The sequence below is a fragment of the Herpailurus yagouaroundi genome, unplaced genomic scaffold (genome assembly GCF_014898765.1).
Source record: "Herpailurus yagouaroundi ecotype Mexico unplaced genomic scaffold, PumYag 28, whole genome shotgun sequence".
Lineage (NCBI taxonomy): Eukaryota > Metazoa > Chordata > Mammalia > Carnivora > Felidae > Herpailurus > Herpailurus yagouaroundi.
This window is the reverse complement of record NW_024412376.1, coordinates 50,076,903-50,094,317: the sequence shown is the minus strand read 5'-3', so window position 1 is coordinate 50,094,317 and position 17,415 is coordinate 50,076,903. Positions and strand designations below refer to the sequence as shown.

Sequence of the window (17,415 nt, the reverse complement as noted above, 5' to 3'; positions counted from 1 at the left end):
AAGAAGAAGAAGAAGAAGAAGAAGAAGAAGAAGAAGAAGAAGAAGAAGAAAGAAAAGAAAAAGAAAAAAGTTCCCTGCCAGGCTTCAGTGTAGGCTATGAGTAGACAAGCAGTGCCCTCTACTGGGCAGAATGAGACATGCTACTGATACTTGGACGAGGACTTCGATCTTACATGTCTCTTTAAAAACAACAGGTTTGGAGGCACTATTTCTTTTCTTTTTAAGCCTACTCTTATCACATCCAATCTCAAAAACAGAAATGCATTTCTGGAAATGCTTGAACTCGCTCACCTGGAGACAGCAAACACACCACCATTCATGGAGCCAAAGCAGGAGAGGGCAACAAAGATCGGAACTGCTAATGAGAAATTTCCCAGTAGCCGCTCAGAAAAGGTCTAGTGAGAGACAGAACGAAGCAAATTAATGCTCTGCCAGAAAGTGGAATAAAATGAAACAATTTAGTCCAAACTCGCTCTCTGACTTTCTTTTTTAGTCTGGTGATACGTGTATGCTTTATAATCTTTTTTTGTGGTGAGGGTCAGGCTAACTTCTTAGACAATAATCAAAAGCCGTATCGTGGCATTGCTTTTTTGCAAAACTATGGCCAAAGGTCTAAATAAGCACCTTCTCTCTACTTCCAAAAAGCAACGATCCATTTATTGACTCTTTATTAACTACGATGTCTATCATCTCTGATTCTGGTAAGTAAAAAAAAGCTTGGTTCAGAAGTTCTCCCACTGGAGACGGAAATCCTTCAATGCCTTCTCTTCAACCTGGAAAGCCACATTTTTATAGTGAGGTACAAATGTACACTGAGAAGTATTACAGATAACTTGTTTCATATCCCAATCCTCCTGTTAGGACACAAAGGATAGTGAGAAATAATTGATGACTTAATCGCTTATCTCACCTATATACGAGCAGTTCCAAAAATCTTGTGCCTAGAATAATCACATTAGCTGAATCTCTCTGTATTGAGTCACTCCCTCCCTCTCAGGGATCTGCCAGTTCCTTCTGTGGTTTCCCATAAAAAGGCTAGAATACAAATACAAGCTTGAGAAGATCAAGCCACAGAAAATATGAAAGATAAACAAAACTTCCAAAATGTCCTTTCATGCCATAGTATATGCAACACTGCAAATTTCCATGAAGGATGTATTTTCAAAAAAAACCAAAAAACAAAAACCCAACAACCACTATGTGGGATTCTTTAGTTGTCCTTGATGCAGCTGGTGCTATGTAATTAATGGGCCATGTTGCACTCAAAGAGTAAGTGCTGCCCTTTGTCTGGGAAGATGAGATGACTGACCCGACATTAGCAAACTTTGTACATTTGGTTGTCTGTTAGGACTTACAGAAGTGGCAAAGTCTTGTTTTAATACAGTGAACACGCACGGAGGTTCACACGAAATGAGATAATTTGTTCCCTGTGGATGTTGCCGATATGAGGTAATAGTGACTATTTTAAAAGGAACTGACATCTAGCGATGGGAAGTTATATTTTCACCCTTCATTGTTATGAGGTCACAAAGAAATGCTCCTTTACCAGCTAAGTTTTGATACAAAATAAAAGTATGTGTCACAGAATAACATTCCTGTAACATGACCTTTGAGAGCAAAGATGGTCCTGAGGTCAAATAAATTTTGGAAAGTGTTGTAAAATTATAAGTATCCACTTCTTAGGGAGTTAAAATGCACATTAGCATCTTTAGTATTCTGAGAAGTGCTAGAGCAATGACATCTGCTTAACTTTGAATAACTCAGTATTTCCTAAAATTAATAATATCCCATTACTGGTATTCAAAAGGATAGACTAGAAAAAACAAATACGTATGGTCCTTTGGAAATTCTTAAGTGGTACTTTGGAAAAAAGATTTGAACTCAGCATTTGAAAAGTTTATGAACAGGAAAGAATAAAGAATAAATCACAATTTGCATGCCAGAAAATACATTCATTTAAGTTCAGTAACTGCCCACCTATCCTTAAAGTCACGTTGGAAAAGTATCTTCTATTCAACATGCACATGTGGAAATGTGTTTCCCAGCACGTATATGTGGAAATGTTTTACAGGAAATGAACAATGCAGGAAACCATATAGGACTTTGGCTGTCTCAGTTAAATGGAATTGCTAAGGTGTGTTCTAAATTTTTTATATACTCATTATCATTCAGGTCAAGAAAAGATTACTGAATTTCAAAACACTTTCTGCTGGAGGGAACTACTGTAAAATTGCATCAACTCATTAACCTAAATTCAAATTGGCATGTTCCCAACTTGGACTTACCACTGCCACTGCATTTGAAAGCAACAGCTCCTCAGCACTAATGGTCGTAAAGTAGGCCACATTTGTTAGCACGTAGCCGGTGGTGACGATGGCCATGGATATACAGATTGCAAGGGGGATGGTTCTGAAATGCACAAAGGAATTGCTTATTAGTCATCTTTTGTTAGTCATTCTCTGAAAGCAAAGACGATAGGATAACAGGCTGACTCAGACAAAGACTAAAATGGTATACACGATAATTACAGGATCTGTTGTTGTATGTGTGTTTTACTGGGGAGAAGTACTACATATTCCTCTGTAATTTGATAAGGTCCATGGGAGCAGATACTTCATTTGTCTTCTCTACTTCTCTACCCCCAGAACAAATGGGTCTATCCCATTCTGGTCCCCCGTAAATGCCATAGCAGTGTCTCTCACACTTGAGCATACAGCCACCTCCTGGAAGGCTTCTCAAAACACAGTTTGCTGAACCCACCTTGAGTTTCTGATTCAGTAGGATTTGCATTTCTGACAAGTTCCTGGGCAATTCCCATGTGCTTGGCCAGGGGACCATTCTTTGAGAACCATGGTCCTCTATACCTCTCTAATACTAAGTTACTGCCTTGACACCTTTCTAACACTAACCTTCAGAAAGGTCTTTCCCATTCAGTTTTTCCCCTTCGGTAGCTTCCCTCATCAGCAAGTAAGTTGCACGCTTTTGGAAGCATGAGAGCAAGATATATCTCCCTTTCTCAATGATAGTAATAATAATTTTATATGTAACACAAAAAGCACAGAAGTGCCCACAATATTGACTTTGCACTGCCCTGCTGTGAGTTCAAAGGAAGCTGAAGATCATGAGTATCTATTAAAGCAACAGTGCAGATAATCCCATGAAATTAGAGGTGACATGCTGTGAAGTACATATGACCGGTCAGTGCTGACACTCGCGGCATCAAGAAGAACCCGGCACAAATGCAATGTTATGTCTTCATTTAATGCACTGGGAAAGCCAGGAGTTACTGACCCTAATAATTTGATTCCATGTTACCGATACACATTACTTGCTTAACATAATCACCTCTTCAGACTCTTTCCAGTTCAAGCAACTTAAACCTTCAGCTCCCTGCACAAAGGCTGATGGGTTTTTTAGCCATAGAGCTTATCAGCCCTCATGGAGCCTTAACCCTGCTGGGTGCCACTAATGAAGATCTCAATATAATTTCTTCCAAGATGAAAATACAGTTCGGAACTTGGAGGTGGGGGTGGGGGTGGGGGTGGGGGAGGCAGAGTCTGCCTCCCTCCCCAAGCTGGGTACGTTTAGCACACTGAGACCCAGCTCATTATGCTGAACAGCACTATCCCCCGTTGAGAACAGGCAAACCTCGCCAGTCAGCAACTGCCATTCATTATGCTGCTTGGAGCCTGACACTTCCCCTGATCCCCAAAGCCTTAAGCCTTGATGGGGAAACACATTGACCTCTAAATCCTGGCATCCTAATATAAAAGTAGCAGATGTTCCCTTTCCCCAGCGTGAAGAGGGTCCTGTGGAATTTTCTGTTAACACCATAACATGCATTGCTAGTTGTGATTGATAAATGCTACATTTAAGCGGAGGAAATCACTGGGCCAATTAGATATAAAGGAGTGAATGGCATAAGACATATTAAAGATGAATTGTTTCTTTGAAAGAAAGGCTACATGTGAACGCAAAGGACTAAGAAGGCGAACGTGAAGGTAGATGTGCAGCTTTTCAACCACTCGCTATTTTATTTTAAACTTGAGTCTTTTCCATTTTTATAACATCCCAAATGGTGTGTTAAGCTCTTTCTCTGGGGGAGAGCAGTGGGAGGGAGAAGGGGGGGAAAAGATTCTCTTTTCCTTGCAAGAATGGGATTAAGAAGTGTAAAGTTCCTGTTAATAAAAATTGAGGTGACATTGTTAGGTGCAGAGGAGTCACTAACCTCTCCAGGACAGGTGGTACAGTCACATCATATGATGCTACAAATTAGCAGGGAGAAGTCAGTCTGAGATTTGGGCTGTGGCCCTCCCCACATAGAATCCAGTCTCCAAACTCTGCTCTTCCAAGGCTGCCTGTTTCCTGCTTAGAGATTATGGTATGTCTGAGGGAAGTTTTCTAAATTGACTTTAGCAGAAGGAACACTAAAAAAAAAAAAAATGCAACCTTTTTTCTCAGCTTGTCAACAACAAAAATCACAGCAATAGCTGCTGCCATTAACTTGGTGGGTATTATGTGCCCAGTATTTTATTAGGTGCTTTACATATTCGCCTCATTTTATCTCCCGAATATCCTGTGAGTTCGGAACATCATCACCATTTCATATGTGAGGAAATGAAGTCTTGGAGAGTTTAAATAACTGTTTGAGGATAGACAACTGGTAAATGGGAACCCAGAATTCAGCTGATCCATGCTAGCTAAAGTCAGAGCATTCTAACCACTGAAGCGTACTTTCTCTAATGCATGTGGACCCTCGGCCTCTTAACTGTTCATTTTCAGAGAAATCATAATTGCTGAACATAACGTTTATTGCAAAACTCTTCTCAAGTCTGTATGTCTCATGCAGTCATTGAAAATGCAGCTTTAGGGGCGCCTGGGTGGCGCAGTCGGTTAAGCGTCCGACTTCAGCCAGGTCACGATCTTGCGGTCCGTGAGTTCAAGCCCTGCGTCCGGTCTGGGCTGATGGCTCAGAGCCTGGAGCCTGTTTCCAATTCTGTGTCTCCCTCTCTCTCTGCCCCTCGCCCATTCATGCTCTGTCTCTCTCTGTCCCAAAAATAAATAAACGTTGAAAAAAAAATAAAAAAAAAAAAAAAAAAGAAAATGCAGCTTTATTTACTATAAGGGTGGGGAAAAAAACTTATTCCATGATTTTTATAATTTTTCTGTACAACATGAACTGGAATGTCAAGTGAATGTTTTCAGAAGTTTCAATGTTTAGAAATGGGGTATTTTTTTAGATTTAAAAGACAATAGAGGCTCACTTAATACATTTCCCTAGACAGGGGCACCTGGGTAGCTCAGTCAGTTAAGCATCTGACTTTGGCTTACGTCACGATCTCACGGTTTGTGGGTTCAAGACCTATGTTGGGCTCTGTACTGACAGCTCAGAGCCTAGAGCCTGCTTCAGATGCTGTGCCTCCCTCTCTCTCTCTCTCTCATTCTCTCTGCCCCTCCTCCCTTCCCCCACTCATGCTCTGTCTCTCTCTCTCTCCCTCTAAAAAATTAAATAAGTAAATTTCCCTAGACAATTTTCACAGAAAAGGAGGAAAAGCAAGCATGTCTGCCAGAGAAGCCAAAATGTATAGATTATTAACAATTTTACTATCAGCTCAGATATACTATATAGAGACTAGATCGAAAAATCAAAGGCGCGTACAGCAGAAGACAAAAGTGAGAGAGGGTCCAACCTTATGGCAATGCATATGTCCAGAAGTAATTCCTCTCTGAGCAAATTAGGCCATGAGAGTTGGAGGGGGCGTGGCAAAAGAGCCACTATCTTCTGTCCTTAGGTTCCATTTCACTTTGACAAAGGGAAGGAGGAGAAGGGTTTGTGGCTGCCTTGGCATAAACAGCAATCAATTACGGAGGAAAGCAGTTGACGTGTTCAGAAGGGCTTGGCACCGTGTGGTTAACTTCTGAGTTTCAAGCATCAAAGCTTAAGAGCCACTGGGTGAGCTGATAAAAGCTATTAGGCCATGCCAGAGCAATCTTTCTGGAGGCTTTAGATGCAGAGGGCAGATAAGCACGGTTAGCAACTCCAGATTAAGGCAAATGGCACATGATAGTAAAACGAATTAAAGGAACTAGCAGACCACTGGTATTTCAAAGCCTCTGTGTTCTTGTGAGGTATCCTTCAACTCTAAGTGCAACAAAAGCATTGTCTTTAAGCTGAAGAAAAATGACTCGCACCTATGAGCTCTACTCTTTTTCAAATGTTTATGCATGTTTGTGATGCTTAACAAAACACAAATGTATTTTGAAGCGTTACTCCTTAAGACCTCTAGTCATTGCACATAACCTTCTCAATTAAGGGCCATTAAGTATGTGAGAATCCAATAATTTTATTAGCTGCACTTAGTTTTCAGCCAAAAGGCCTTGGAGAGTCTTCTTTTCCCGCGGGTTTATTTTAAATTGGCACCTATAACCAGTCTATGTCACACATGGATAAGTATTTGTTTTATTTGAAATTGTTAAATAGAACTGTCTGGAACATCTGCTTTAAAATGCTTCATTCTAAGGAATAGACTTCCCCAGGAACCCAAAAGGTCCCCAAAGTAATGGCTGGTAGCTTACATTTGTGTAATCTACAAAGCACTGACAAATACATTTTATCTTCAAATATACACATGCCATTTCAAATCCTTTGTGGAATGAGAGTATAAACAAATAACAAACAAAATTCACAACAACCGAATGAAATAAGTTCCTGAAATGATTCCCACCATTTCCAAATCAGGAAACCAAGGCTCAGAAAGGTTAAGTGCTGTGGCCAAGGCCACAAAAATCCTAAGTGGGAGGGCTGCTATTTGAACCTTCCAGCTCCAAGTTTCACATTCACGGTATATCCTGCCATGATATCATGGCTGCTTTGTGCCTACTTTACCTCCCTGTACAAGATCCCTAGGATTCTTACTTGCTGACAAAGATGTGTTATATTTTATATAAGTAGCACAAATATCAGAAGGCTGAATGTAACAATGCGACACATTTTAAGCCAAGTGTATTTCTTCATGCACCAAACAGTGATCACAAATAAACTTGCAAATAATGCAGCATAGAACGCATGTTTTAATATGCTTTGCAACTGTATGACAGAGCGTCAGAAATGACCATTGTTTCCAGTCCTTTACATTGGCTAAAAATAAAAACTCTTGCTACAAACACAGAATGAGTAAATCTAGCTTGATTCTCCAGATACCTGAGGATACCTGAAGGTTACAGGGATTTCTGATTTTCAAACCATATGAGTAATTCGGCAATCCCTTGAATTTGGGATAGTCCTAAAATTGTTTTATAACTTGATCAAAATCTTCTGAGATTTGTGTGAACCAAAATAAGTTTCACACAATCCCCTGTGTTGGATACACACAGTGGGGACCACAGAACTCACTGATCCTAGGGCATCTGAAATTGTCTTTGAGCCGTGGAACTGGGCATGATGACAGTCAGTTCTGTTAAAGCCTACTCTTTTGTGTTCAAGAATCTTCTACAGAAGTGATTGATGCTTCACACTTTCTATTTAAAAATCATTAATATTTTAACATGCACTTGTGACATGCAGGAGAAAGGAGGGAGGGAGAAAAGGAAGGATTAAGAAGAACAAGAAAATGGTAAACTTCTCAATATGTGAGATAGAAAAAAAACTAAAACATTAATTTTCAGAATATTTTAATTCTATTAATAAACTAGGCACTATTTATTTATATATAATTGAAACATAACTGTGATTCATCTCAACACCAAGTATTTGAAATTATATTAAGTACCAGGGGCGCCTGGGTGGCTCAGTCGGTTAAGTGTCAACTTTGGCTCAGGTCATGATCTCACAGTGTGTGAGTTCGAGCTTCACATCAGGTTCTGTGCCAACAGCTCAGAGCCTGGAACCAACTTCAGATTCTGTGTCTCCCTCTCCCTCTGCCCCTCCCCTGTTCATGCTTTTTCTCTCTCTCTCAAAAACGAATACACATTAATAAAAGAGTAATAATAAAAAATAGAATTATATTAAGTACCTTTTGATTCCAAGTTTTTATTTTAGAATCATACTTGCTTCACATTTTCTTTATAATTGCCCTATGAAGGCCTTGGAAGCTTTTCTGTAGAACTGACACAGAAATGACTCAAGCATCTCTTATTTCCCTTTTTTGCATCCACTGATCAATTAATTAATTAATTTTTGCTGAATCACTCTGTTTACACACTGCTGTTAATTTCATCTCACTCCTTGGGGCGCCTGGGTGGCGCCGTCGGTTAAGCGGCCGACTTCAGCCAGGTCACGATCTCGCGGTCCGGGAGTTGGAGCCCCGCGTCAGGCTCTGGGCTGATGGCTCAGAGCCTGGAGCCTGTTTCCGATTCTGTGTCTCCCTCTCTCTGCCCCTCCCCCATTCATGCTCTGTCTCTCTCTGTCCCAAAAATAAATAAACGTTGGAAAAAAAAAATTAAAAAAAAAAAATTTCATCTCACTCCTCAAACTTCAGTCATACGTTATGGACAAAAAGATAAGTAAAAAGTATACCTTAAAGAACATCAATCCATATTTTTCATTCACATGGTTTTTCTTCTATACATTTTTATACACTCTCCCTGATTCCTGCTCACACCGAACTCTCCAAAGAGCCCTGGACACGCAATTGTACTAGCTGGCTATGTGATTTCTGACATTTCTAGCAGGGATTGAATTACAAATAAGTGTATTTGATAATTTTCCAGGACTTGAAACAATTAGATTACAGATGGCTGGAATCACAAATTCCTTTGTGTGTTTTCAATGATTTTGCCTCATTGTCGTTTAGTGCTATTGCTGTATCTCTAGTTATCCACTGTGAGTGGGAATCGGGCTGTTAATAACATGAAAGAAATGCACTTGAGGAAACATAGTAAGTAGTGGGGGGAAAGGTGTGGGTTGTCACTGAAAAAAAATGTAGCAAGAGGAAGAACCATGTTCATGTTCTAACTTAATGACAATTTCTGGGCCAAGGATGAACACAGAGATGTGACAAGCAGATTGTCATATAAAGGTACACGGCGATCCCACTGACTTCAGGCATTAAACACCTGCCCTCTGCTCCTTACAATAAGTATCACAGCAAGGCTATGGATGTTTTCACTGAGACACTTTAAATTTCAATACCGCTGAGGTCTAATCTAAATCTCACCATTCTCCATTGTCCACAGATGAAGAACTCCATAAACAGAAAGAGAAGACAGAGAGACCTGTAGAGAGATGTAAGAAATGAACAGACACAGATTAAAAGGCGGCAGGGCTGAAGAAGGCTCATGGGAAAATGTAAGGAGAAAGGTACAGCGAAACCAAATAGAAAAAAGAACATGGAAACTTACAATTCAGAAACATAGGGTGATAAGCAATCAGAAGAATTGGTATAAGCATTTAATCCCTAAAAGAACCCTTCACTTTTTTATCCTATTAGAATAAATTCATCACTAAATAAAATTATTCAGCAAAATGTAGCTTGAGAGTAAATTTTCGTTTGCCTGAGTTTCATACAAAAAAAATTAACATTGTCTACATCTCATTTTTTTCTCATTTTCTAGAGATTTATGGTATGTCTTCTAGATATATTACAGTTATTAGTATTTATCATGAGTAAGCATAACAATATTAGTAGGCACGTTTGAACGTACAAAACCAAAATTGGTTTCCAATAAGATGTTAGCAATTAAACTACCAAAAAGATACATTATTTAAATAACAATGAATTTCACACTGATGTTCAATTCTTATTGCTGTTACATTGTTTTTACAACCCGCCTTTTAAAATTTCATTATTTCCCTCAGGATTTGGCCTGACATACACTAGAAGAATGCAACATCTCAGTGAACTGTTCTATCATAACGGAGTTCCCAAGATTCAGATGTATGGCTGAAACATTTAACTCCCTACCACAATTTTGTGTCCCTCTTTCCAGAGCAGAAGTTATTCCCAAGAAGCAGCTACCCGGATAGGCTACACTTGCCAGACTCTCCTGTATCTAGGTGGGAATGGGACTCATTCTTGGTGTCGATTGATGTGGCAAGTAAAGGCCAAGGTGATTATAAGTGACTTGACCTGACACCCCTCTCCCTAATGGACAGCCATTTGCAGAGAATCCATACAGTGGCAAAGCCACACTAAGGAAGGAAGCGAGGTCACAGAATCAACATGCGTAGGAAAGCCCACCGGTTAGCGAGGGACACTAACTGGAAATCAAAACTGAAATTTTTGATGCTTTAAAGTCCTTGAAAATTTGTCATTTGTTTGCTGTAGCAGCTGGCATTGCCCTAATAAAGGAATGAAAGGCTGCTCATTATATCAAGATCTCAGTTAATTAGTTCATATAAGACTTAAAATTGGTCGTCACCAAATTGCATCCTACATTATATTGTTGTATAATATATAAAATTAAGATATAAAATCCTTAAAATAAGGTCCCAAATTATAAAAATCAACTAAAACCATTCATATCTGAAAACAGTAGAATAGGGAAAATTCATCATTATTCAACAGAGCAAAGATAGACCCCACGGCTCTCTACTTTAAAATACAAAATCCTCTACACTTCTGCCAGTTGCCACCAATTCAACAAAGGTCAGAGCACAATTGCCTCTTGTTTTGACCAAGGACATATAATAAGACAGTGCAATGTTAAATAAATGTAATCTTATGCCAAGAACACGGCAACATAAAATAAATATACCCACTTTGGCATAGTAAATGGGAATTAGAGTCAAAACCCACTCAGGCCATAAACACATACCTTAGAAGGAACTGATACTATTTCTCTTACTCTGTGCATAAATCAGGTCCGGTCACACTTCTGATCAGTCACACGATAAGAAATGGAACAGGTCAACCTGGAGACGTTCAACCATGATGAAAAACTACTGCTTCTACACCAAAAATTGTCTGCAACATTTCCGACCAACAGTGACAAAGCTAATTATTAGTAACAATTTCACTTTGATATCTGCTGGTCAGGTAGATAACTGAGTTTCCAGTTGGGTGTTCTGGGAGTCAGAACAGATACTGGACAACTGGTAAGATGACAGACCCTCCCTGGTCTCACTCGCTTCAACCAGATCAGTCCTCTTCTACCTACTTTATGCATTGATATTCTGCCACACAACAGAGGCTTTCAAATAGTTTTAACATCACTGCTCTACACTCTACAAGTCAAATGATGTCTTTGGATCAATTTTTTTGGATCCAATACTGGCTTCTTAAAGTACAGTTTTGAAAATATATGAATTGGTTTCATAAAGGAGCCATATGTGACTGATTATATAGGTATGTGTATATATATTCGACCCTATAAAGTTGAAAATAATTTTTTTACTGCAACAAGTCCCTATTTATACTCTTAGGGTGATTGAGGGAAAAATCCTTTTTTAAAAAATTAAGTTTATTTATTTATTTTGAGAGAGAGAGAGAGGAGAGCCAGGCAGGCTCCACACTATCAGCACAGAGCCCCACACGGGGCTCAATCCCACGAACCATGAGATCATGACCTGAGCCAAAATCGAGAGTCAGACGTTTAACCGACTGAGCCACCCCGGTGTCCCGAAGGAAAAATTCTTAGAGGAGCCAATAGCTATGGCCTGGCTTTAGTAAGCGGCAAATCCACATGGTAGGGCCACAGAGAACATGACACAACAACCTGAGGGAGCAGTAGGGAGAGGCAAGGATGAGAAGAAGTAGGGTTGAGGGGCTAAGTGCCTCGCCCGCTGAGAGAGAGAATGTGCCACCGTCAAGAAAGTGGTGATGAAGACGCCAGATTGGAACTGTTCACAGCTCCCTGAAGAGGTCACAGAGGTCCACAGAACAGCAGAATCGCCCGCAAGCCCTCCCTCTCCTCTCCGCAGGCTGTCTATTCACAAAGATTCATACGCTCAGCAGAAATTGAAATTTCATGATCTTTTATCTTTCTGCTCAAAAGTTAATCCCCTCCAACAATAAGCTTTTGTGCTTTAGTTTATATTTACTAGCGCCTTTTCTTAGGCTACAAGCATTCATAGGCAAACCTCTCACTTGGGATAATTTTTTCAAGTCAGATACACTGGGCAGTGACTGAGGGACTAGGAAAATTAAAGTCATCCTGACATTTACCCACCCTCTCCTTCATAATTTCTCTCTTGGCCCTATTCCCCAAATACTTACAACCAAGAAAAAAATTGTACATACCATCCCAGGTGTAAATTTTCTTTTAGCAACATCTTTTCTCTGGAGTTTTACCTTTGATTTTGTTTTAACTTCATAGAATTTTGAAAATTTTTCTGGACTCCAATTCTAAGGTGGAGTCTAGTCACATTCCAGTCACTATAGCAAGGGACTCAAGAGATCACTGGATCTCTCAAGGTTTAAACTTCCTTAACAGTTAAAGAGGCTATTGAGTTAATAGAGTCTAAAGTCCATTTTACTTGAAAGTTCATTATTCAACCACTTTGGCAAATATAGCTAATCCATAGAGATTGTTTAACAGAACACTTTAAAAACTCAGTGGAACTCATGTACCGGAGCATTCTAAGGAAATGCCTGCCTTTGCCTTGTTCTGTCATTCAGAGGAAGAAATAGGATGCTGACTTTACAATCTCTTCTCCTGAACACTGAAGATTATGATTCTATTCTCAACCAGGAATACCAGCACATCAAAGCACCTTCCATCATTAAAACTTCAAAGTGTCAGCCTGGCTGAAAAAATTGATCATTACAAAAGATCATTTAAAGGAAAAGTGGTCCGTCCATTCTTCCAGATTCTAAAATGGTATCTGTGGATCAGGTCAGACCTCTGGAAGGCCACATTACAAGGTCATATTATCCTAGGCACTCATGGAATGTCTTTGCAAGTCACTATATTTTATGCCTCAGCTTTTAGCCTAACTTCATTGCGAACACAGTTTTAAAAACCATCTGAATTTTAGGAGGACATTTGTAGCAATATTGTCATTTGCACCCATCAAGCTCTTTATAAAGACTTCCTTCATTTCATCAATGTTTATCAAATATCTTCTTTATGCCAGACATTGTAAGTACAGGGATAACGACATCAACCACAACAAAAAGTTTATTCTCTCATGGATGGAATCTAAAATTCAAAGAAGACACAGAGGACTCCCCATCCCCCATTCTTAACATGGTTGCCTCCTTCCTGTCAGTTAGGCTCATACCAAGTCTCCCCCTCAGAGAAATCTTCCCTCCTTTTCCTAAGTATGCCTCCCCCAATGCCAGAACTACCCACTCCCTATCATTTTCAATACGAAGAAAAACAAAACAAAACGTCTTCTAACTCCTAATAGTTTTTTCAATATCTTTATGCATTCATAATACACCAAATCCTACAAAGAAATGGAGGCCATTCACTGAGCAACACGAAGTGTCCTCAAAGTATTGCCTCTAAATCTCTAGTGCAGGGGCGCCTGGGTGGCGCAGTCGGTTAAGCGTCCGACTTCAGCCAGGTCACGATCTCGCGGTCCGTGAGTTCGAGCCCCGCGTCGGGCTCTGGGCTGATGGCTCAGAGCCTGGAGCCTCTTTCCGATTCTGTGTCTCCCTCTCTCTCTGCTCCTCCCCCATTCATGCTCTGTCTCTCTCTGTCCCAAAAATAAATAAACGTTGAAAAAAAAAATTTAAAAAAATAAATAAATAAATCTCTAGTGCAAGCATTTTTTAGAGCTGTTGCCAGGACTGTTCGTCATCCTCAAAGATACCTCTGCTTTTTGTGTAGCTTGTAACCACATAGGGAGAGAGTTCCTGGCCTCCTTGGTTTCTGGGTTTTGTTGTTGTTGTTGTTGTTTTGTTTTGTTTTTTGTTTTTATTTCTTTTTGCTTTTTATCAATCTTTTATTTCTAAGACATGTGGTTCATTAAAACAGTGAGAGAAGGTTAAGTATTTCGGAAGATACAACTTGGGATTTAAGAAATTTTTTGAATAGAAGTTTGTTTACAATAGTGATGGGAGGACTCATAAAACTTATAAATTTAAATTACTTCAACCAAACTATGTTATCATCTTGACTCTTTCTTTTACCTTGTTTTCACAGCCATGAGACCAAAACTGCACAATCCTCCCAAAAGAAGACTTGAAAAAAATTAATAAATCAAGCCATGAAGAGAAAAAAGGGGGAAAAAATGTTAAGAGGCAGCTTTAACACAGAAAAGAAATATTTATTCTACCAAACCCTCATGAGAATTCTAAATTATTAAATCTCTGAGTTCACCTGATTTATGAACAAGATAACACAGCCCCTAGCCAAAATCATTTTTAATAAAAAGCAGGAAACCTCCTGAAGTTCATCTCAGATTTAATATCAAACACAGCAGCCACACATGAACATTTCCCCATAAAACACAAACACAGCACAGCACAATCTTCTGCCAGCCATCAGTAGGGCGTCAGCAATACAAACAAACAGGGTGTTTGAACCATGGGAGGGATCAGGCCTCACAATCTAGACAAAGCAGCCAATAGAAATGAAACACAGGCTGAAATGATGTCAATGAGAAAGGGAGAGGAGTTCAAGGAAAACTCATTTCTAAATATATTAGAGCAGTCAGCTCACACTTCTGGTCAGAACACTGAGCTTCCTGGTTGACTGTGACATTTGAGAGAGCAGCACAAGTGTATTTTTGTGTTGAATTTTATGCATAAATTTAGAATATACCAAAGGAATGGAAACCACCACGAGAAAACAAAGGCTAGTAATTAAATAATCCAACATTGCCATTCTCATCCTGCAAAAAAAGTAGTAAACATCTAAAAGATGCATAAAAATATGATTCAAATATTTTCCAACAGGTATTTGGTTCAAAGGTAAGAAAGATGTCAAGGGAAAAAAAAAGTATCTTATTCTTTTTCATGTATGTTTGCTTAGGAACTGTGTTTATTACCATGTTTATAACCTATGTGGTAAGGGATTTCTTCTCAGGAATATAAATTCAACTAGTTGGAGATATATAAAATAATTAACTTCATCCATATTTAATCCCATATAGGGAAGTTTCAGCAATTATAAGGATCATAAGGAAATGTTTTTTTTTCATGTTTCCACTGATATTTCCATTAATGTTTTGGTATTTAGTATTCAGTTAAAAAATATTCTGGAAAACAGAAAATCATTATAAAAAGTACTCTGTTAGTAGAGTACAGGGATTAAAAAAGAAAGGCCAAAAGGGGAAAAGTAAGACTCATATCACTGGCAGATGCCTTGTAGGTTACTTTAATTAGTTAGTATTTTCAAAATCTGAAAGAAGAAAACAAATTAATAATTATAGGATACAGGGAAGGAAATTTTGGGACTATAAAGGACTTAACCATACATGTAGAATAATTTGATTTAGGGCAAATTATATTGTAAAATAATGCTACCAAGATAATTTGAAAATTATGAACTTTAAATTTCTAAGAATGATACAGTTTTTCCTCATATTCATGAAAAGCCACCTCTGTATAAATATGTTATACTAATTTATTCAGGGAATTTATTATTTATATTAATTTGTTCAGAGAAAAAAAAGTAATAATTAAGGCCATCTTTCTGTCCAGATAACAATATTAAAACTTTCAGTAAAAATTGTATAGTAATTGGCTGATGTATCAATAGAAAGACAAGTAGAACAGAATAGATCACTTTGAAATACAACAGTATAGAATGTAAAAACAATATATAACAATTGTCATACTTTATGAGTATTATAAACTAAGTAAGTAAATATCATAAACTAAGGGGTGATATGACTATTCAGTAAATGCTAGGATATTGGAAAACTGGCCGGCGGGGGGGGGGGGGGGGGTGGTGATTTAAAAGCCTACATTCATTATGTCATGCTAAAGAAATCCATTCCAGATAAGTTAAAAGGCTTAATGTCAAAAAGAAGAAACAAACAGAAAATATGAGTGATATTTAAATGATCCAGGGATGAATAAAGATTTATGATATCAAACCAACATACAGAAATATTAAAAAACTCATATTTAAATGTAATCAATATAAATACATAACTTATTAAATTACTACATATAAATTCAAAGTTCTATAAGCTAAATCATAAAGAAAATTTAGTTACATGAAAAACTGAGGCCAAATTTTGCAATCAATATAATAAGCAATTAGCACCCATAATATATAAAGAATTCTGTTGGGGCTCCTGAGTGGCTTAGTCAGTTAAGCATCCGACTTTGTCTCAGGTCATGATCTCACAGTTTGGGAGTTCAAGCCCCGCATTGGGCTCTGTGCTGACAGCTCAGAGCCTGGAGTCTGTTTCAGATTCTGTGTCTCCCTCTCTGTCCCTCTCCTGTTCACACTCTGTCTCTCTCTCACTCTCTCTCTCTCAAAAATAAAATAAACATTAAAAAATTTAAAAAAAAAAGAATTCTGTTGAATCACAAATATTCATGCCTGAAAATGGCAATCACATACAGCTACTAAACTTGGGACAAGTATTAAGCCTTATATATGATTTAAAAAATGTAATTTAAAACAATGAGCTATCACTTTTGCTTTTCAATTAACAAAGATTTTTGTAAATTATAGTCAATGCTGATTAAGTGTTCTTAACTACTGCTGTTGAGTGAGGAAACAGATGTACCCAATTTGGGAAGCAACTTGGCAACACAAAAAGAGACTTTTTTGAGAGTCCATCACCTTTGACATAGTACTTCCCTTTCAGCAATCTTCTTAAAGAAATAATTGAATATACAAAAAGATTTCTATATTAAATGTATAATACATTACTTTCACCCTAAAAGAAATTGGAAACATTTTAATGCTCCCAGAAACATGAGTAATTGTTGGTGTACCTACCCAATGAGATATGATACCACCATTAAAAATGGCGTTTACAAGGATGTTAGAGATCTAGGAAAATCCAATGAAATGACATTAAATGAAAAAAAGCAGTATAGGTCTAGATGAATAATAAGTGCAAAAAACTTGGGGTGCTTGGGTGCTTCCATCGGTTAAGCATCATGGTTCGTGACATCGAGCCCTTTGACGGGCTCTTAGCTGACCAGCGTGGAGCCTGTTTAGGATTCTTTCTCCCTCTCTCTCTGCCCCTCCCCAACTTACTCTGTCTCTCTCTCTCTCTCTCTCTCTCTCTCTCTGTCTCAAAAATAAATAATAAACCTAAAAGAACAAAGAGCTAAAGCTGAGCAAATCTAGAGGCAGACAGACTTCATGGCGCCATCGAGCTGTGGGGGACACAACAGTGAATGACACAGATGGAGTCCTGTGTCAGTAAACCCCCTGACCCCCACAGGGGAAACAGACAGTAAATAAACACATAAATCTATAATGTAATGCCAAAGTTACAAAGAAAAATGCATATGTGCATTTATCCCAATATAATGCAATACAGACGTGCGTGGAACAAACACACGCACATACACCCACGGGGGGAGGGGAAGCAAAACATCAGAGTAACAAGTG

At 38.5% G+C, this 17,415-nt stretch overlaps 1 protein-coding gene across 1 annotated transcript in view; it reads right to left on the bottom strand.

The window, feature by feature from the left end:
• Window positions 1–17,415, bottom strand: part of SLC7A11 (solute carrier family 7 member 11) — an 83,690-nt gene that overhangs the window by 23,764 nt on the left and 42,511 nt on the right. Inside the window, exons 7-8 of the mRNA XM_040473881.1 lie at window positions 2,286–2,409; window positions 292–395 (exon numbers count right to left, since the gene is read on the bottom strand). Coding sequence (XP_040329815.1) covers window positions 292–395; window positions 2,286–2,409 — 228 coding nt within the window. The remainder of the gene's footprint in view (window positions 1–291; window positions 396–2,285; window positions 2,410–17,415) is intronic.